Below are 23,816 nucleotides of genomic sequence, written 5' to 3'. Positions count from 1 at the left end.
AGGGATTTCTATGTGTATGTCTACATTTAAGCTTCTCAACAGAAGCTTCCCTTTACAACTTCAAAAAGAAATAAGTATTCTTGAGTATAATATATCACACCTATTTTAAATGCTTATTTTAGGATAAGATCATGCTTTCAAAGCATGCACTTTTCTTCATTAACTTTAAAGAGAACTTAGGACGAGTAATTCAGATGTAAACATCTACAATGGTGGAAAAAATTACTTTTCCAGCAAGTCTGCAACAGGACTAATAACAAAAAGTGTTGAAATAATTTTTTGTTTCTTTTTAAGTCTATGCAATGAATTAAAATCTTTCCAGCAAACTGTGACATAAAGTATATTCCTTCTACAACCAAATCACTTGCCCCCAGCTTCTTGCATATATTACTATTTCTATTATACCTATTAATTCTTTTATGGTTCAACATTAAAGACATACATACAGTTCAACATTTCAAAATATCTGTCAAACAGAAGAAAATGGAATAGAAGAATGAAATGATATCAGAAGAATGAAATTCTTCTAATTTCATTTGAAGAATGAAATTCATATTTTCATATGAAGGATCTTCAGGACATGCTGGTTACCAGTTAAAATTCTAGAACCATTTTGATATTCGTTATGATATTACTTCTGCATGAAGAAAGATGAAAAAAATTAATTTAATACGGAAATTGATCAGAACAAGAATTTTGTCTGAAAGGTAGCAACATAATAGTATATAATATATAATATTTATATAGCATAATATAAAAAATATACTTTATGATTACCTGTGTCCACTCATTAGTTTGAGGGTCATATGCTTCCATAGTGTTCAGGTATGTTTGACCATCATAGCCACCTACTGCATATAATTTGTCACCAAGGAGACAGACACCAACAGCATCTCGAGGCATACTTAGTGGAGCCACCATTGTCCATGTATCAGTTTTTGGATCATATCTGAGAAAAGAGAAAGGAAACTGGATGTGCAGGGAGAAGATAAGTGTCAATATATGGTGATTTTTACTTGAATATAGTCCTTTTTTTCCTGGGGAAAAAACCATCCTTTAGCATCCTATTCAAAAATACTCTTCCTAACAGCAAAGAAAAGATACAGATTTATTGTGTTCTCAAATGTTGATTAGAAACTTTTGCTCAGCTAATCTTCTGGAATAAACTAAGGTATCTGTAGGATAATGTGTCATAAAGAGATTTGAGAAAGATATATGATCAATATCTGGATGTATGCATATATTTATGTATACATTTTAAGTAGGATATTTCTTGTATCATATTAAAAACATTATTTCTAAAATTAAATTTCACTATATTTTAATTTCTGAAATTATACTATACAACGTTCACAGCCAGAAAACCTTCCCAGGTATTCAGGGAATATGCTTAACTGCATAGGACTTACATTTTCCTCCCACTATTTGCTCAAGTAAGGAAAGTAATACTGTTTTTAAGGCAGTATTGAACCTAGGTATTAATTTAGATACTCATTAACAATGTAAAATTATTTAATTTCAGAAGTCATTCCATTGTATCTGTTTTGGACATCCATAAAGCAGCAATAAAATATCTTTTGAGAGTTTGTTACTATGGATGTCTGGAGTATTAGGTTAAACTAGATACCTCATTTTTAGATGTCAAATATTACTAAAATAGAATACTGTATCATAGTATGATAGAATTAATTTAATCTGTCATTAACCATCTCTACCACTTAGTAGAATCACTTTATTATCAGTGGAGAAAATACAAATCCTTTGCCCGACTTTATTAAGTTGCTTAAAAGTGTAAGGTAGGTCACACTTTGAGCATGATGATTTCTCTAAAATAATAATGAAGTAACTCCTCTATAATGGCTAACGTTTTCTTTATTTACAGGCCCTCTACCTACTATATTGTTACATAAAATTAGGTATGGAGCCACTTTCTCCTTCAGCTCTATGAGACAATATTAGCTAAAAGTTAGCTTTTTGTGGGGAGAGGCAAGTTCTTTTGATATATTTTCTTATAGTCTAAACTTTATTAACTAGGAGTTAATAATCCTACAGAAAGCTGTAAATACATAAGTTTTAGAAAAAAAAGGAAAATTCTAGCACCTGTTACTATTTCAGTCTGTGGCATTTGCATTAAGCAACTAGTAGGGATACTATTTGAAGTCCCATATATTTGAACAATGAAAAATTTTATGGTTTTTTTCTTTTTAGTGCAAGCAAAGTACTGCAACAGCAATGTTACAGTGCTTTGCTTGTAAGAGTCCTTTGGTTCATAAATACAACCTTTAAATTGGACAATAAAAGAATTGTCTGTAACCTTGATCATATTGTATGTTTTTATTTTCATTTCTTCTAATTTTCTTACTTTTATTATTCAAAATTTTTAATTTTTCTAGCCCTACTTAAGAAGTTTGAAGTTAAATATCTAGATATATTATAAATGTCTTTCATAACTTCAGAGGAAAATACTTTCAAACATTGCTTGAATATGTAACAAGCAAAAGAAAAAGAAAATTTGAATGGATTTTTTTCAAAGACTCTGAGTTTTTCAACAACAGCATCCTATGCCTCTAGCTGAAACTATTTCCCATCCAGTGAAAGTCACCAGTGGAAATGTGGAAAGAAATCAATTTTGAAATCAAGGTGAGATGAAGGGGAAAAATTATAGATTAAATGTTTATGTTTTTAGCATCCATCAAGTTTTGAGTAACATTTGAAAAAGGAAGCTATTTTATGAAATATGCCAAAATATGTCAAAAACTGTATAATTCTTAAAAAGGAATTAGTTGTTTTACCTTTAAAAAGGAATAGAACATTTGCCAGCTTGTGAAGAGGAGAAAAACATAACTCTTATTTTATATCAGAATGCTTGAATCCACGGGAAATCCTTTAAAATTGTGTTATCCATAGAAAAGATTAATCTGGAAGTCCTAATTACTATTGAGCAGAATTTTAGCAATAGCATTTAAAAACCATATATCTGTTGTCACTATATTTGCATAATCTCAAAGATAAAATTTAAAGTATTATGTCTGGTTTGACAGTCTTCCAGGAGCAAATTGTGTTTGAATCATGCACATCCTATCAGGTTGTATCAGAATGACAAAATGACTGAAGAAGAAACTTAGTTAAAAAACATGTCTTAGATATTTACAGAAAGTAAAACTTTCAGAGAGATATAAAAAAAACCTTACTGTAATCACTAATCTTTGTTTTCCTAAGTTATTGAGAAGTTTTTATTTTTTTGAAAATTATGTATAATTTTTGAATAAAAAAACAGACACACAAAATAACACCCCAGCCATCTTATAAACTAATCAACCACTGGAAAGGCCAGGAGAGTTTTTTCCCATTTTAGTGGAGTCCACCAATTCATTCACATCCACTCTACATAAACCAATAGTCTTATGAGTTGTTGGTCCCAACTTTTAGTCTCGAAGCTTACTATTCATGAAGTAAATTATCCACATTTTTTTCTATCAGTGGAAAAAAACCTAGACTAGGAACACAGTATAATGTCATTCCAATACCAGTACATAACACAGCATAAGGATATGTGGTTTAGCTCATTGTTACAGTCTCCCCTGAGAAAGACAAATGTGGTGGGATGGTTCATCATCAATACCAGAAGGGTTTTATTCTCAAAGAAAGAAAAATGAAAGAAGAGCTCCCTTATGAGTACCAAGAAGCAGAAGTAGTTGAAAAGATCTCATACTACTGTCACTAGTACTCTTAATATAAATTTATTTCACTGAAAATGCTCATTATTGTTCCTTATAAATGAAGGTCCACAAAGATAGTCCATAGAGTACAGGCATCATGGGATTTCTCTTATTAACTGTCCATCTGCTGGAGATGGAAAGTAAAGTATTTGGCAGCCTATGATCTTTTCTTACATATACAGTAGAGATGGCAACGTGTCTAAGATTCATCAAAATCATATGGAAAACATAAGGAGTACGTTTTAACTTATAATTTTTTGATTAAATATTGAATGCCAATCCAGATTCAGCAGAAGCAATACGTGACATTTAACTAAAGTTTAACCCCTTCAGAAAATAAATAAATAGATAAATCTCTCCCAGCACCAGTCTTACTTGTGCATTAAGATAAACTATCTACTCAAACATATCTACTTTAACTTTTGTAATCTGTACATATTTGGAGAGTGTGTTTTCCTTATTCTATTTTATAGCATACAGAAACAGAAAAAAACCTTCATGAAACATTTGAAGAATACCTTTAAATGGAATGCTATAATCACTTCAACTGTGCTATAGTGCCCTACTAGATATTCTCGACTTTGTAGAATATCTACTTGCAAAACTCAGGGTACTGTAAATACAGTGTATAAGGCCTATGTCAACACATTAGAAAGTGGCAATGTTGCTAAAGGAAACAATATATTGTACTATGAATATCCATCACTTAAGCAATGGTTTATTTCTTCTTTGCTTAGCTATGTTTTTAGAATTAAAAAATATTTCTAAACAGAATTTAAACAAAAATTCTAAACAAAATTATTTCAAGGAAAAAATTTGATCTCTATGAAGTTTAGTTTATAATTCTGCAATGTGTAATATAGTGCCTTAAAAGAACAGATTACTTAAATGCTATGTGAAAACAGTGGACTTTTGTGTTCATGATAATATATAATAGTACTGTGAATAAAAAGGAAAGACGATAAATTTCAAAGAAATCATCTTTTACAGACCCTTACAGAATTTTTCAAGCAAGTCTGTTTAACTTTACCATCACAAACATAAGAAAATTATGCTACCAGACATTATCTTCTATTAAAAAAAATGCATGTATAATTGAATACCTTTCTACATAGTCAAGCAGTCGAGAACAATGGTTGGAAGCAGGAGCGTCATGACCTCCCACAGCATAAAGAAACCCATCACATGTAGCCACTCCTACACCTCCTCTTCTCTTACACATAGGAGCACACATATTCCATTTATTTGTGTGAGGATCATAATATTCCATTGAACTCAAACACGAGCTTCCATCCCGGCCTCCAACTGAATATAACCTAAGGAAGTCCACACAAATGAGAATGTTAATAAAACAAGTGCTCAGAACTGCAGAAATAAAAACAAGGAGTATGTGTTTTTTTATCTGACATCAGCCAACAGAAAAAAGAAAAAATATAGTTTTAAATAATTTGATTTTTATATAGTGAGCAAATAGATGTTTTTGATATTATTAAAAAACTCAAATGCTACTTAGTTCTTTGCCCACCTGAATAGAAAGGAAGATATTTCTTTCTGTAATGGATATTTTCTTTCTTCCATTACTGCATAAACAGTCAAGTGACATGCAGATATGTCTCTATAGATTTATAAATCACGTAAGCAGGGTTGCTGCCTAAGCTTATCATCTGTGAGATGAAAGTGGAAGCGCTAATTTACAATTGGTAATCCAGACAACATAAAAAAATATGCTATCCATTTATTATAGTTTCTCTATGTTTTCATTGTGCATCAAACTAGTAGGAAACACCCTGTCAACTGCTGTTCTGTATTTTAAAATTTAACTTATATAGTGCTACATTCAACTGAATACATTCAATGTTAGAATAGAATCAGAACAATTAGAAGAACAAGCTTCTACTCTGCCTTTCTTGACAAAAGAAAAAAAAAAAGAGGCACTCGGTATGCTAAAATACAAATGATATGGAAAATTGTAGCCAGTCTTCAAACTGGTATTTGACAAATTCCACAAAAGAATCTATCAAGCTCATGTTCAGAATGAATTTGCACATACAATATAGTAGATATCAAATATGAAATGTGTTGCAGATAGGAGTATGACATTTTGTTTTAGACACAGATTTTTAAAAGAGAGCTAGCTCAGTTTCAAGAATCTTGCTTCTATTAAAGAAAAGTCTTGCTCACACTAACAGTATCTACCTGCAAGTAAGAAAATTATAACCCCCAGGCACTGTATATTTTCTTCATCAGAATATATTGTGAGGATAAGTTGAAGAGTCATGGAAAACTTCTGAGAAGTATTTTAAACTTGAAATTACAAAAATGTGGTTTAACAAAAAATATGCTGTGTTTGTAACTATCTTCAGGCAAGAAACTTGTTACAGTCTACTTTTTATAACGGTTCCCAGGAGGAAACAGTTCTGATTGTTCTTTCCCACTAATACTGTACTGCATTCATTTCTTATATGAATACTGTTGTACGTTTTTGCCTTTCCTACAGTGCCTGGAGACTAACTAATAAAAACACACGCTATTTTAAAGTCCAGCCACTAAGCAATTTAGATTGTGAAAGCTGTCTGTGTGCAGCAATTACTCATTTGGAAGCTTTTACTGTCCTAAGCACTCCATGAATTCAGAGCTATTTAAATGTGCATTTACCATTACATTTCATTGGTATGGATGCTGATAAATAAGGAAGTACCATACTATTATAAATATGTCACTGAAGCACGAGAACATGTCAGTTCTTTCTGATAGACATATTTGTGCTCTGGCTGAAGTACACAGGAGAATCCATACTCCTCTATGAGAGATATTAAAGCAAGTGCATGTTTTTTAGTACATTTTTTTTTTGCAACTATTTCTTTGGATCTAGTCCTAATACATTTAACTTTCTTTATGATTATCGGATATCTACAGATGAAATCAATATTAAGAAACTCACATGTAGGTGTTAACATGTGGGTGTCTACAGTGTCTGAATTGGTGTTGTGCTCAGAGCAGCTGAGCCTAAAGAACAATTTTGTTCACCAACCACAACCATATTTTTGTCCTTCAGCTAAAAATAAGAAACACAGAACAGCACTAAAAAAAATTTAAATATGTAATCAAAAACATTTACATTCCTATAAACGTAAATATAAGCATTTATGTGTATGTGTCTGCAAGGATGTTATCTTTATCTTCAAAGATCTGACTTGGCTCAGCAACCCACAGTGAGAAAATTTTATTTGTGACATATAAGGTATGGTGACATTCCCTGTGAGCTGAGAGATATGGCAAACAGTACAAAGGAGAAACCTGCATGACTGCTGGAGATCAAGTAGGCTACCCTGAAGCAATTTAAATGGCAGTACACAATTACATGTAGACAGGTGAATTGATACCTAAAAATATAAACAAACCATGGTTAACAAACCCGAGATTTTCAAATAGATTTCTAAGTAAATATTTGGAGACCTAAACAACTGCACATAATTTTAAAAAATGTAAAGCAGCAACACTTCTGCAGGCTTCAGTGCAAATAATCTTGTGTTTCCCTAGTCTAAATACCCGCCACTTTACTTATTTCTTCTGGCAAGAAAAGTTCTCATTTATTCCATTGTCTTTCAGTTGAAATAAATCTATAAGCTGATATTTCCATGCTGATTGTGAAGTACACTTTCTCATTCCTCTATTGCTAATAAAATATGGCTGAAAGCATTCCAGAGTTGCTGGTAAAAAGACAGCAAATTTTGTTCTTAAGTAGCTGATAAAAGTTTCAGTCAGTGACTGGGACCACCTAGCTTTTCTTAAAATGCTCTATGCTATTCAGAACAAAATTAATTTCCAAACCAGGTTTTAGAATTGTCATTTTAGAGTTTGACTGTGTTTCTATCTCAGCAAGGAATAGTTTATAAAAATAAAAATAATTTTTTATGTCACAAAGGAGTCTAGTTCAGAAAAAAAAGCTGAAAATCAAGAAATTGATTTAAAGCTCTGGTTGTGGCTGAGCCAGAACACTTCAGTCAGGAATCCCTTCCATTCTTCTGCCAAATTTCCAAGTCCATATTCACAAAGGCCTAAAATGATGCAGAGTAACTCTGAAACAAGTGCAGGATATTCAGGATACTGTACAGCTAACTGAAACTTTTGAAATACTTATAACCAAAGATATTTAGTAGCCTTACTTCCATTCATAGTCTTCAGGGTCCTATTTTGTTAGATGACTTCAAATTAACCAATTTTTTTTAGCTTTGTCTTGCTCGCCAGCAGTTTATAGTAAAATTTCTATAGAGGAAAGTATAATGTAATTCTCTGAATTAGCTGAATTGCTTTTCATTTTGTATCCCATCAAAACTGTTGAAATTATAATAATAATAATAATAATGATATATCACTGTTTAGAGAGGAAGATGAACATAGAAAAGAAAGCATTCAGTACTGAGCAATTTTATTTCCATAGTAAAAGTTCTGCCTGTGAAGATGTTATGGATTTCTATTCCCAAGTGTCCTACACTTCAGCTGATTCAGACACTGTGCGTAGATATAAAATTGGACCAAGCTCAGCCTCCTCTGAGCTGGAAATTTGTCTTTTCAGGGTTTTGTTGCTTCTTGTACTAAGATGGAAAGAGATTCATGAACATTTGTATATATATAACTATATGCATAATTGGTTAGTAAAATGCAGTAGAGGTTTCAAAGTAGGAAACACTAGGAGAAATCATGACCAGCTGGATCAAAAGCATTTATCTTAGTTCAGCCATTACAAACCTTTGATAACTACTCAGAAGAGCCAATTTTAAATTTAGTTTGACAAGCCAACCTGAAAAGACCAGACTGTCTTTGATGTGAGGTGGTATGGCTGAAAACAGTTGAATCATGCCCTTGCTGCATTTCTTAATGAGATTTTGCTTTTCAAAATTCTTTCACTGTGGATACCAAAGACCCTATCCAGTCTTTTGCTTAGGCCCTTTTGTACCCTTTTCTGGCCTTTCAGTGTCTCTGAAAGAGCAGCAGAGAATTACTGTGCCACAAAAGATATCTGCTTGTAGAAGTGAAGGCACTGTAATATTTTTCAGAAATGCTGGGCTACTGTATTGCTGAATCAGTCCATACCTGACCTAGGAATCAGACCGTAGGAGAGGAAAGGTATCTATCCATGTTGCTTTGGTTAAGACAATGTAGTTCACTTGCAAAAGTTGAAAATACAAAAATTTTCTGAATGGAAAGCATTAATGAAGTCTTATTTTTGTGTGTAAATTTGGAAGGGCATTTCATGTACTTGTAATGCAGTAGTGAAGTAAAAATATATAGAGTTGGACAAAAAAAAAAAAAGGGAATAAAATAAGTGCAATAAAATTAACTACTGACATGTTGGATGGGAGTCCCGAGTAACCCGATCTAGCAGCTGCCCATGGCAGGGCAGTTGGAACTAAATGATCTTTGAGGTCCTTTGAACCCAAGCCATTCTGTGATGCTACGAGATAAAATATTGAGAGAAAAACACTCTTTCCATTGATAGTATTGTTATGATAAAGCTTGATTTCCTACACTAGAAATTGTTGTTTCCTAGTAGAAAGAACCTCTTCCAAGCAATTTTAATTGTAATTGAACTTATACGGGCTACATTATCTCTTCAAGACCATTGACAGAATGCAGATTCCACCAGTTAAAAAACATTCTTGACTTTATCAGGCTATAGGATAGGTAAGGCAAAACAGTCTTTGCAAATTAATCATTTACTACAGGATATGCATAAGGCCCTTTATTTGCTCTCTTGTTTATTAAAAAACCAGACAGTGAATCTGTCAGTAAATAAGAATTTTTTATTGAATCCACAGAATTACTTTGTGCTAGACTGAGCTGTGTTTATGATATTAATTTTCTTTGTGAGTTTAATAATAGCCCATAGAGTTCTTGCATTTTGTTCTGTCTCAGTATCCATCTGTTGCATGATTTTGACTAAAATATTAAAAAAAAAATCTACATCTTTTTGTAGTTTCTACAGTTAAGGAAGAATAACTTCAACATTTGTCTAATTTTCCCTATAGTGGTATGCAGAATAATTGCCTTTCTGAAAAAAGGGTTTAATCAAAAGCAGCAGTTAATAAACAGCATATTCATAAAATATCATCAGCATCAAAATGGTCATAAAAGAACCTGAAATAACTTCTCAGGATTTAAATTAAGTTATAAATTTATTTATAGGTCAAAGTACATTTACAGTAAAACATAGTAAGAACAGAGAAAAGATTTTAAAACTTTCAACAGAAAAATTCTAAGGCTGATAACTTGTGAGTTAGACTTTGAAATACATTTGTTATTCTTCCTATGGCAAAAGAGTTTTATAAAATTCATTAATAGTAGCTAATTACTTCCTAAAATAAATCTGAGATACTCTATAGTTAGGTACATGATGTAGAGGTCTGTTATGGAAGCAGACATGTGATAGCATGAATTTTCTGACAGGGAAAAGCCCTGCTGTATTTTAGCATCAGGCAAAATATCCATGTAATTCATAAAATATTGATTTAAAACTATTTGCTTGTAGTCAGGGAGAATATTGTGGGCAGAAAGCTCACAGTTTAAACATACATTTTTCTCCTTACATGACTGTAATTAAGTATGCCAATTAAAGTATTTTTCTTAGTTCAAATGGATTAGTAAAAGAATAACTGAATCACCAATAAGGCACAAGAGCAAAGAAAACCTCAAGCAACAAAAGCCATGAGAAAAAAACTGCGCAGATGGGAAATATAATGGTTTCAGTCATACTTTCTTATCTTGGTAGTTTGGCACAAAATTTTGAAGTGTTACTTCAGCTTTAAAAATCACATTTATAGCATAATAATACCTCTTTTAATTAACAATATTGATCCAGTTCCCTAGTTGTTACTGAAGTATGAAAATTATCCATGCATTGCAATTATATGGATGACTCGCAAAAAAGTCTTAGATCATTTAGTCTGTGACCTTCACAATGAACAAATCCTTCTCAGTTCAGCGAATTCAACCACTAATGTAAGATTCAGCTGCAGTTGGTCTACTGAGTCAAAAGGAATTTCATTTTACCCCAATATTAGTCGTTAAGAAGGTAATCAAGCTTCAAACTGGAAAAAATAAAAAGTTAAGAGCGGAGATGGCATGGTATTCTGTTCTGCTGAGTACAGCAGATATTTGACAGCTGTAAGGGCTGTTGCCCATAAAGATATCTAGTTGAGTATTAAATTAGATATTTAGATTTCTTTAATTTCTGTAAGATTTATATTTTTAAATATCCTTTCAGATTTAAACATATGTGGAAATAAGGAAGTATGTGCATACACATAAAAATACACATATGAATGCATATGTGTATATACTTTATCTCCCACTAAAAGATAATAATGAAAAGCCAGACTTTCAGAATAATCCAGAATATAGGATGCTAACACCTTTTGTAGCCACAAGAGATGTCTGAATGCTTTTTAAAAGTCTGTGCTTAATTTTGGAAGCTGCACAATTAAAAAATAGGCTGTGAATTTTTCTAGGCATTATCCACATTGCCTCCCGCTGTCTAGATTGGTGCATACATTACATTTAAAAGCTTAAGTTAGATGGAGTGACCCTACTGCCTCTTCCTGCCAGGTATTAGGACTGAGTGAGTTAACTAACTATGTTTGCTTGGTCTGAGGTACCCATATATGTCCAAATTAATGCTTACATACTATATCATATGCATTATCTATGTAGAATTTGTTGTTCATCACAAAACTTACAGAAAAAAAAGAACTATGTAGAATAGACAAAATGTTTCTTATTACAAAAACCGAATGACAGACATTATAGCGAATGACAGTCATGCTAGCTGCATAACAGTGAACAGTCAGCTAGTCCAAAAGTTTTGTTGTATGGGTATATGGATGAAGAGAAGTGCATACTGGGAGCACACACACTAAAAGATGTAGATGCACAGTAAACATTTAAAACAGAAATGTGGTCTGACCATGTGGGAGTTTGGACACAGCTGATCAAATTCCCCCCCTGCAGCTCAGCAATGTCTTTAGCACCTGCCATGTCTCCTAACAATCACTTAGGTTCTAAAGAGCAATGCATCCTAGGTGCATATGTGTCTGCCTTGGACTGTTGAAAGAATAGTGGGTTTACTGTAACGTGTCATGAGTTTTCATTGTCCTCTTGTAAGGGTCACATCTAACTTGTATCTTCTTAGGGCTAGCCTAACCACATAGAAAGAAGTAAACCTCTGTAAGTTGCTTCATATGGTACAGGCTGGATGTAAAATACCAAGTTAAATCTTGCTTGAAAAGGAGAGAATATGTTGCACTTTGAATTGAATTGCACATTCACTGAGCTGCATGGGACCCCTATGTAGGACATATGAACTTGTGTGCAAAAGCACAAAAGATCAGACCAGCACTTTGATTTAGTAATAAGCCTTAATGCTTCTGCTAAGAGAAAATACCACAGATAGTTTATTATATGATGCATGAAAGGCAAAGAAGCAGAACTCCTGGAGGAGGTTATAATCAGCCACGCAATCAAGTTTTGTAAGTGGTTATATGAATGTAATACATCGCTAATTCTCTTGTGCCAAACACTGAATGCTATTAGGGACTTTGTGGAATTATTAACCTTTGCCTCTCCAAGGTCAGTACACAGCAAATATATTCTTGGTGGGTGACTAACTACAAGACAATTTTGAGAACTTTTCCTGTGCACACACTAATTTGGTTTGAATTTTTGCCATTTCTCTTAAAAATGAAGGTTCAGTAACCTAAATTTTCTGATAGTAACTTCATAAGAGTGTATAATAATCATAAAGGATTTATTAAACTAAAGCAACTGCTATTTACCATAGGCACAATACTGATCTAAATAACACAAGTTTCATTCCAGCTTTTCTCATAAAGTGACCTGAAAACAAAACATTCCACTTCACATATGCCAACATCTCTATTGGCCAGCTTTCTGTTTCCCATTCAAAACAAAACAGAAAAATGGCTGGAAAAGCACTGCTGAAACTAATCCAATTAATGAAAATCCATTACTAAAGGAATCCAATTATTGCAAAACTGGTGGAAGTGAATGAATGTAATGAATATAAATAAACAAATATTAAAAAAATGCCCAAAGATAGATAGTTATTAAAGTCTCTCCATCTCACAAGTGAAGTTGAAAATGTAACAAATGAATTCGCATGGGTATGAAGGGAAAAATAGTAAATATGTATATACAGATGCATTTTTATAAAAAAAAATCATTAGTATGTTCAATTTCTATGAATGTTTAAATAGAATTAATAGAATGTAGAAGCCATTCTGAATTCTATCTGCTGTAGTTAAGCAAGAGACAAAATTTGACACTACCAATTGATAATAAATAATTTCATAAAGGACGTAACCACAAAATAACTTTTTTTTAATGTTCGACTGTCTTTCAACAAAAATATGAAAAAAACAATATGAAAACATATCACTAAGGTAAACACAAAAAAGGATGGAAACATAATTGATGGGGAAAGATGAGGCTTTCCAAACAACTCCAGTTTTAAAGATGTTGGATTGGATTAAGAGGACCTATGTTTAGGGTTTTGTTCCTATAAAAGAAAATATCTCTGGGTCAGTTTGTGCATCCTGCCTATAGCATTTGCACTTAATTTCCCTGCTTAAAATAATCACCAGTCACAGGCAGTGCAGCCAGTGGAGGACATCACACTGGAGTAGCAGGTTATTTCCCAAAGAACTGCAGCCCATGGAGAGTCCATGATGGAGCAAGGGAAATGCATGAGGAAGAAGTAGTGGCAGATAGAGGTAGTTATGGGCTGACCACAGCCCCCATTCCCCATTCCCCTGCACCAGTCAGGAGTGGGGCTATAGGACTATATAAGACATAAGTTGAGTCTGGGACAGTGATGAAGAAAAATGGTATTTTAAAATTTGTTTTTGCTCCTCACTAGCCAGAATCTATTTTTATTAGCAATAAATTGCATTAATTTTCACCATGACAAGTGTGTTTTGCCTGTGACAGTAACTGGTAAGTGATCTTGCTGTCTTTATCTTAACCCATGGGTTTTCTCAGCCTATTTTCTCCCCCTGTCTAAAGAAGGAGAGGAGTGGGAGGTGGGTGGGCATTTGACTGTTAGCCAAGACTAACCCACCATAATAATTTAAAAGCAACTGCAAGTTCACAGCATCCCCTTTCTCATTCTCTCATTGTACAGTGCCTAAATGCAGAAGGTGACTATAAAAATAACTGTAATAGAAATACTAATACTAATGATAATAATAAAAATACATTGATTCCTCTTTCTTGAAAAAATCAGATATGCCAGATAGATATTTATGAGGAATAATATTCTCTTGCAGCATTTCTCCTTGCTCTTTTACTGTTCTTCAGACACATTGAATACCTGTAAAACTTTTCTTTTTCTCAAATAAGAGTAAAACATTATTTGAAAGAGTACTTGAAACAGTTCTATTTTTAAAAGTTAAGATTAAACAACTCCTTGCTTTTTGTCATCTATCATAGAACAATAGTGTGTGATATCTAATAAAAACAACAGCAGTAGGTGGAAATATCAAGTTTACTATAGCACATCTTTGAGGATGTGGCAATCAATAAAGGGCAGGACTCCCTTCGCCTGAATTCCACAAGATGTTACCATGAGATTGAACTGTTTGCCAGTGTGTGTCACAGTCATTATTTTTGACACTTAAGGTACTGCTGTGATGTTCTATCATTTACAGTCAACCTGCAGATCAGATCAACAGCTGAGTATTTCATCCTTTTTTAACACAGATTTATTGATATTTGTTAAGGAGATCAAAGGTAAAGGGCCAGACTTTTTGCCATGAAAGATACAATTGCTTCAAAAGAATCTTGATAATTTAGAACACAGAAGTAGAAATTGAGGAATGTTTTTTGTAATGCAGTTTTTATGGCCATATAATGGGACAATCTAGAAAAATTTCAGGTATTGCAGTGTCACACAAATAGCTGGAATAACACAAATCTGTATGATACACAGCATGTCTTCGAGGTGTATATATTCTTGAGGAAAGTGTGTAAAATTAATTTCATTTTTACTTAGAGTTACATTATTAGCATAAAACATGTTCTGAAATTAAATTAAATTAGACTAGTGTAAAGGTTTAGTGTTCTTAGGGAATATATGTTTTGTGTATTAGAGAGTTTATAGAAGGCTAATAAATAGCCATGGTAGTCTTGGAGGCAACTACATTTTAAGGATTAGTACCTATTGTATTGAAAGTGTTAACTAGATTTTTTTTCCTCTAGTTTAAAAATAAAGAAATTAAGACATAATCTTGAAATAGTACGTGACAATTTTTAAAAACTTCTGGAAAAGATAGGAATTTTTCATACTTTTCATACTCATACTTGCTTCTAACTTACAGTGTAGAACAGTACTATTGCTTCAGTATTATCTGCTGAAAACTGTAGAATAGTAGTCTTACATAGTATACATTGTATACTTACATAGTATAGATTGCATACTAGTCATACACCACTTATGTCAGCCCCAAAGAACAATTCAAATAAATCATCCCAACTTTTGACTTGTTATCTGCATACAAAAAGCAGCATCCTCACAGTTTTCTCAAAGTGTAAATCTCAATTTTGCATTTCTTTTTTTTACTTCTTGCATATTTATATAATTATATTATATATAATATATATAATGATATTTCATATTTATCTGAGAAAGTTCATGCACTCTTTCTCTTCCAGTCTGTGCAACAGGTTGTTAACAAGGTGGAAAGGATGGTGCTGTTTCCAGATCAGGACCATGTTTCATCCCATGATATTCTACGGTGGCAAGTCCTACAACACCTACCAGGTGTTAAAATTTGATAAAGACATCAAATTAACAATAAATAATTATATTTATATATGTACTATTTGATTATAAGAAACACATGAGGATGAAGGTGATGGGATCTCCAAAGCCTCAGTACACATTGTTAGTGGTACACAGAACTAATTGCTGATTTGGGAAAACAAAAATGTTACTGAAAAAGAAAATTCTCCTTGGTGTTGCATGAAAATACATAACCCTTTCTGTTAACCAATAAACATTCATTTAGAACTGAAGAGAGTTTTGTGTATATGTTCTTGTTGTCTCTGTATTATTTTCATTCCATCTCTACTTTCCCACTTGAATTTTAGCTATTTTTATGCGCCTATTCCTTTGTCAACTGTAATAGGCATTCTTGATAGTCATGGTACACCCTATATAGCATTTGCACTTTCAGTTAAACTTCCTTCAATATGCATGATCAGATTTCACACAGTAATCCAAATAACATAAGTATTTCCATTATTAGCAACAGTTTATGTATTCTTCAGTAGCATTTCCTTTTCTTTGTCCACAGATTTCTTCTACTGTTCTTTCTCTGTGCTCACAAGGTACTGGGCTTCTTTCACTTTCACATTAAATTTCTTCAAACACAAGACTTGTCAATTCACATATATACTATTAAACATCCTATTTGTGTTGCTTCTTAGGGTTATCCAAATAATTCTGTAGAATAGCCCAACGTGACCCACATGATATTGTTCCCTTTGGTGACACTTTGAATGGTCTAATGATAATTTAACTAAAGTGCTCTTGCTGTTACACTCTTTTATCCCAAGGCAAATCTTTAAAGAATTCCAGGGGTAAATGTGTTGCATACAACAACTAGAAGTTCTTTTCTTCTTCAAATCCCTGTAACTTCTTATTTCCTATGTAACACCAGATAAACTGCTTCGTTGAAATTGTGGTAAAATAAATCTGTCATGTGTCTTTCTTTTATCTAGAAAACCACGTATCTCTTTTATTAGTTGTTCTAGCAGCTCCCTACATGTAGGATCACATTTAAGAAAATGAATATTGCCTTATTGTTGTTGTGTTCCTTATTGATGGATAGTGACTACTGTATCCTATTCCTCTGGGAAATCTGAAGTTAACAAACCAGGTGACCTTTGTGCTTGGACAGGAAGATATTCCATTAAGGCCTTATGGGTGAAACAGTACTGCAACTTAAAAATGTAATAATGCAACATGATTATACAAAAGAACCTTGTGAAATGGACTAAGTTTAAAAAACGTACTTCAGATACTTATTTTTCTGAATTTCCAAGAAATTCAGCAGGATTTTATGGCTTCAATAATTAAATATTTTTCAGATTAGATTATGATGCACATGTTGACACAAACCTTTTCAATTTTTAGGAAAGATTTTGATATAAAATTTTCAGTTTAAATTTAAAAATGTCGAATGCATTTCATAATTATTTAATTCAGTGCAGAAGAACATAGGGAATAACCAGGAAAAAAACTCCTCAGGACTTCCATGCCAAAATAGTTTCTCCCTTGCTGAATGATAAATCCAACATCTTGTTGCTCATTGAGATATCCCTTTCCAATATTCTGAGGAATGCAGCATATGTCAGTTGTGTGGAACAGCAGTGTAGTAAGAATAGCACTAGGGAGTTGAAAGATTTGGTTCTTACATATGTTTTCAAGTATCAGTTCCTGGAAAATGGAATATTTTTTGAAGACGGTTATTCAGATTAAAAAAAAAATAAATCAATAATATATTTCCATTTGTTTCAGTGACACCACTGCTTTTCAGTTTTCAGTGATGTCCATTCTACTTTTCTGGGACACAGATAACATTTCTTTTCATTTTAAATGTGATATAAGTAATGCAAAATTCAATTGAGTATCCTATAACTGGGAAGCATTAGATATATGTTCAGTTGTGCAAAAGAAATATACCCGGAATATATATACATAATTATATGCAGATCTTCATGATTTTAGATCAATATTTGAGGGGTTATTTGTTTAGATCTTGTTTCTGCTAGTTTGCTTCATGGCTTATGCACTATTGAAACCAGATTCTTTTAGAATAACAGGGTTATTAAAGCAGCTTTGTCCATTTGATCTACTCTGGAACATTTCAATGCCAGTTTGACTTAATAAGACAAAGCAATGACAGTTAAGCTTCATTGGTTTTCAAATGATTTCACAACACAAAACTAACTCCTAGTGTCATGGATGAGAGGTGGATCATCTGAGAGATCATCACTGATTCATACCATGAATTAAATAATAAAATATTAATAATGAATGCATCCAATAAAGCCTATTTAATTGGAGTCATTATGCTAATAGAACATAACTGCAATATGTTTACAAATGAACTAGGACCTTTAAAGCCAGTAGTTTTAATTAATTTGAGATAAATTTAAAAAAAGCAACCTGTATATTGTTATAATGATGGAATTATGGATAATCTGTCAGGTCTCCTGTTGCTGCTACAGAAAGGTACACAACTTCCTAATGTAAGATAGTTGTTAAAAGGCTAAATTAAGCTTCTTGTTTGATTTTTATTATATTCAGTGACTTACAGTCAGTGGGAAGAGTCTGACAATCCCAGAAATCAATTCAACCCATTAATATCAGGCCTGTATCTTAGGTGTAATAAGCAAAATCTAGTAAAAAGGACTTCTAAGAGATTTTTACAACTGTATAATCAAAACTGAGTGATTTTCAGCTGGAAGAAATGGGGTGGGTGAAATTCAGTGGGTTCTTGAATTATGCAGTAGCACAGTCTATCATGAAACACAATACCCTTAATAAGTCCTTTTTTATCCCTATATACTTTTAATCCAAACTTTTATTAATTTTTTTTTAATGTTTCATTCTATTCCACAACTGCAGCTGTTTCACATCCTCTCTTCCTTTTTTTTCAGTAGCAATAAAGTGTGAGGAAAACAATATTCCAAAAATTTTATTCCATTGCTCCCACTATTTTCCAGGGATTCTTTACTGACTGTCCCCTATTATGTTCAGTTTTCTATAGTGAGAAACACCTTTCCTGCTTAAATATCAAAACCTTGGAAGTCAGGGTCTGAGACAGAGTCCTGAGGTTTCCTGAATAGAAAGAAAATTTGAGAAAAATGGGCACTTACAGAGCACAATTCATACTGTCTGAACATAGATGTCTAAAATAGGTAAGACAAACAATATCCTAAAAGTTCCTATTTCTTTCATTGACCATAGAGGAAGCTTAGTATGATTGGAACAGTAGTAGATGTCTAAAGAAAAAATATCTGAAGTTGGGTGTGATGAATTCTTCCCCACCTATAAATTATTTCAGTTCATACCATAATTTTTTAGCTAAAAGTAAGTACTTTTAAAGTTGTAAGTAACAAGGAACACATAATGTCATGTTACTATAAAATGAGTTTTAATAAGTGCCACATTAAAACCTAAAAAGTGAAAGTTATAAAAGAGAAATTTAGAATATGAACGCGATTAGAATTATAGGTTTGAGGTAGTCTGTTTTGACAAGAACAAAATTTCTGTTTACTTGTCTTAGTTTTGATTTGGCTCCTCGCTAAGTCCCCAAGACCCAGCAAAAAGCCTCCCTTCCCCCCTGCCCCTTCTCTGGCAAAACGGAGGAAATTATATCAAAACTTATTGCTAACAGAATAAAAACTATAAAGTAATATATACAACAATCCTAACTAATTCTCCTATGATAATAAAATCATGTATTTACAAAAATCACCTCTCCTCCCACATAAAGTCCAGGAGGAGAAGACGAAGTCTCTCCTTTACTCTCAGGATTACAGCTCCGATTTGCCGTAGCTGGAAAATATCTCTCTCTCTTCTATAGGGTGCAGGATCTTAGTACCCTGCCTCTAGCCATCTTCCAACTCCACAGAGCGGGGAGCTGGTCAAACCATGACATTACTTGTGGGTGAGTGTAGTCGCCTTCAGACAAATAAGGTTTCATGGGTCAATGTCTGGCTGAAGCAAGGTACAAAATGCATTTACACCAAATCTTATCGCTGTGTACATGACTGCACTAGTATCATGTCTTAGGAATGGTACCCCCCAATTAAGTATCCCCACTGAAACTCCAAACCATGCTGCCGCTCACTTGCTTCCCACAGTCCCCTACGTCTCCCCCCTGCGAGTGGCTGGAAAGGAGAATTGGAGGCATAAATGGTGAAGATCACAGCTTGATATAAGAACAATTTACAGAAAGACCAATGAAATAAGACAAGGAACAGTGACAGCTACAATACCAACAGCAGAAGGTACAAGAAAAGAAATGTTACTGCTCACCGTGGAAACCTCCAGCAATAGACAACAGCCAACCACAGCCACTCTACCCCCAACCACTCCCTCTGGCTCAGGACCAGTGCTATGCTACCACAACCGGAAAGAACCCCTTCTCCCCAGAAATTAGTCCCTTTTCCCCGCCCTGGGAAAGAGTGAGGTGGTATAGAATAACCTCTGGGTCCTGGCCACGATGTCTCCTGGCTACTGCAAAAATTAACCCTTTCGTGGTTGGAATTAGGACAATTAGATAAACTTGGTTAACTGGAATTGGCATATATGACACATAAAAGTCAGATGAGTCAACTACAATTTGTCCTGAATTGTTTTATACTATACAAACTGAAATTTCTATATTCTTAAGCATTGATAAGAATATTACACAAAACCAATATAGAATATACCTAAAATAATACTTATTTCGAATCAACGTATGAGCCATGAGATATAGGAGGGTGTGCCCAAATGTGACTACATTTATTTCAAAAGACACCCTGAATTTCAGTATGCTAAAAGTTAGTTACTACTGTGTATCAGTTATTCATCCCTCTATGAAAAGTGTTTCAATTGTGTAAGCATACCCTACTCACTTGCCATTTAATGCTGCTACTCCAACAGTGCTTCTGGCAATTGACATACTTGCCACAAATGTCCACTGCTGACTTTGAGGATCCCACCTCTCAACTGTGTTCAAATAACTCCAACCATCATGTCCTCCCACCGCATAAATAGGTCCTTCAAGCACTGTAACTCCTAAAAATGGAAGACAGAGTGAGAGAACATAAAAGTATGCTTTCTCTATCAGTAGTAAAAATTAAAAAAGTTTTCCAAAACACAACCAACAAATGAACTTGTATATTCAAAGTAAAAATGGAAGCACCAATTTGAGATTTGATTAATTAAGGATTAACAAACAAGAATAAAATAATGCCACTCCACACATTTCTATGAAAAACAGGTCTTGTTACACAAACTTAATTTCATTCCTTGAGAAGAGTGTTTGCTTCTTAGATTTCTGTAAACGGTTTGACTTAGTATCTTATAACATTCTGATTATGAATTAGCTCTTTAGAATAGCAGTAAAGCACAAAAAGTATGGATTGGATAGCTGATGGATCTCAAATTATTGTCAACCTAAGGGGTATTGGTGGGTTCCACAGGAAAGGGAAAGAAGTCTGATTTTTTTTTTTTTAGCATTTTTTTCAATTATGTAAAAGAAAATACACAACTTTTCACTAGCAAAAAGCTTGATGGATCCGTACAGAATAAAAAAAACACATTTAAAGTCTCGAGCAAGTAACTTAGAGTGAGATATTTAGCTGCTTCATCAGTTTTACCCTATCAAAAGAAGAAATAGCCAGATACCTTCACAGGAAAACAATGTTGTATATGTAAGGATTCTTTTATTTATTGAAGAAAAGTAAAACAAAATGTAAAGCATGAAAGTTTAAAAAGGAAATATTTAAATAAGAAACAGATTTTTAACTATGAGGGGTTTTAATAACCCAGTTAAAGGAATTGATCAATTCTCTCACTGTATCTTCAGTCAAGCTTAGAAGTTTCTGGAAGATAAGTTAGAGGTAATTACCATTTGTTACAAGAAAGTGAGCTCAGTAATTCCATTCTATGAATCCATCACCCCAAATGAGCATCATTCTGAAAAATCTCAGGCTAAGTACAATTCTATTCCTAAGTCAATATCTTTTTTTACCCCCCACTCCATTTCACATGATTTGAACTCATCAGAAAGTCAGAAAACAGTAGACCATTAAAGTTTCAGAGAACTGGTTTATTTTCTTCTTGCAGAAAAGTCCATTTTTAGTTTAAAATAATGTAAAGTTTCCACTTTCTGTGTAGAAACACGTTGTTCTATTTCAGAAAAGTCACTCGTTAAAAGATTATTTGACTTTAAAATTATATTTATCAATGAGTTTGAATATGTTTCCTCTCAGTGTTCACAGAAAGTGTTCCTGCACTTTGGGTGTTGGTTTTGGTTTGTTGGTATTTTTTAACTCAGAAAGAAAATAATTAGAAAGCCCTTCTAACCCTTACAAAACTTTTTCTGCTTATGAAGTCTGAGCCTCATCTTTTTCTGTAGAAACTCATTCTCATTCGGCCAACTCATTCTCCACTGTTTTTTTATTGTCTTGCTTATAAATGCTTTCTATTCAATTAGATCTTCCAGTTATAATTTTTCCAGAATATTAAAGGGGATATTAAATTGAAGTCATGATATATAGATCTCAATGACTTACCTCAGAATGCAACCAGTAACAACATGTAGGAAGATGTGTCAGTGTTCACACAAAAATTAGGGCATAGTAGGCTGTACGACATAGTAGTTTGTGAGTGGGGCTTTTTGCTTATTCTAATATCTAATATTTTTAAATACTCTTAAATCCCAAACAAACAGGTTTACATTGTCAAAAAAGTATTTGCTATGGTTTATTATAACAACACTGTACTATTTAGCTTTTCATCTATATGCTCTTAATTTAATGAAAAGTTAAATAGAAAATCAAATTCTTATTGGGATAAAAATGAGTCATATTCAAAGAAAGTTTAGGTGCGTGAATGTTTCTATACAGGTACTCACATACATAATTGCTGTCTAGATAAATGCACAAACCCTCTCTCACCTAAAAAAATAAGCAGAATTGTATTGTTATGCAGTGATTTTCACAGGGAAACTATGATGCATGTCAAAACACATCTCGACATTTTGAAATGTCCAACTTTCATTTCCTCAAATAGCTTATTTGTACTTCCATTAAGATATAAAGAGTTGTTTTCAACTTATTCTTTTTATCTCATTCACTATTTCATACTTTTTTCAAGTACCTCATACTTGAGTTTAATTCTCATCTTTTTCTTGCTGTAAATTAAGGCATCACAATTATTTCAGTCACTGTTTGGAAGGAAATTTGCTTTCCCCATAATCAAAATACCATTCTTCCTGCATTTTCATGGATTTTTATCACTCCCTTTTTTTTTAATGACATGAAAACTGATAAGCTCATGGCATTAATATAATGTTATTTTCTCTCTGCACTTATTGTCATACTCTTTAACTGGGCTTTATACAGAAAATAGTCTACACTGGCTTCTCTGATCTTCTAATGAGAACTTTTCTGAGTTTATATAATGCATGCAGAACCCTGTGAGATGCACATTTCCTTCTGATTTTTTCCTCAATGATTTTGCATGTAGCAAATGGTGCTATGTTGTGAATTCAACTGGCTTAGTTTATTGGTGATCTCTGAACTTGTCAGATCTTACTGAATAACCTCTACACACTTTGTTATCATGATGTTCAATTCCATTTCCACACAAATTAATCTTACATTGACACAAAGAAATGCTGCAGTTAGAAAAGTGTCCAAAAGCTGGGAATATAGTCACAGATACACCAATAAGGAAACCTAGAAGCTTATTTTGCTTGGAGAATTTTAAGGTATCCAAGACAACAATCCCTGTTTGAGCTTGCCTGTTTGCATTTCTTCTATAACAGGAAAACTTATTGGCAGAGGTATAGGAAAATAATTCTTTCCATACATGAAAAAGACAGAAAGCCTTCTGTACAAAACTAATCTTCCACGCTGCTGACTACAGCATTATATTAATGTGCTGTGAGGTCACACATTTAAAGTCTCTTCTTTACAGAATACCAAATGCACTGACATTCTTACACTTGCTCCTTAAGAGCTGGACCACTTCTGGCCCACTAAACTTTAAAATACTGGACAAATGCATTCTGTAATGTTGAATTAATTTTGTTTTGGTATAGTTATGGCTGTATATGTAAGGGAAAATCATCATTTCAGACTATGTAAATTCAATAGTGCAAGTCCAGTTTTCTCAGAAGTAAATAAAAGAAACACAAAATGCTGCATTCCATGAAAGTAGTATTGCACCTATTTTAAGTGCTTTCTCTTTTTTTTTTTTTTTAATTTTGATATTTGTAGATATCTGAAAAG

At 33.1% G+C, this 23,816-nt stretch overlaps 1 protein-coding gene across 2 annotated transcripts in view; it reads right to left on the bottom strand.

Moving 5' to 3' along the window:
* KLHL1 (kelch like family member 1) overlaps positions 1-23,816 on the bottom strand; it is a 207,957-nt gene that overhangs the window by 9,683 nt on the left and 174,458 nt on the right. For both annotated transcript variants that reach the window (XM_017828639.1, XM_017828640.1), the window contains exons 8-10: positions 20,430-20,592; positions 4,823-5,035; positions 778-949 (exon numbers count right to left, since the gene is read on the bottom strand). In XM_017828639.1, the coding sequence (XP_017684128.1) occupies positions 778-949; positions 4,823-5,035; positions 20,430-20,592 (548 nt within the window). The remainder of the gene's footprint in view (positions 1-777; positions 950-4,822; positions 5,036-20,429; positions 20,593-23,816) is intronic.

Source organism: Lepidothrix coronata, unplaced genomic scaffold (assembly GCF_001604755.1).
Source record: "Lepidothrix coronata isolate B3197 unplaced genomic scaffold, Lepidothrix_coronata-1.0 Scaffold150, whole genome shotgun sequence".
Taxonomy (NCBI): Eukaryota; Metazoa; Chordata; class Aves; order Passeriformes; family Pipridae; genus Lepidothrix; species Lepidothrix coronata.
Note: the sequence above shows the minus strand (reverse complement) of the source record. Positions and strands in the feature narration are given on the sequence as shown.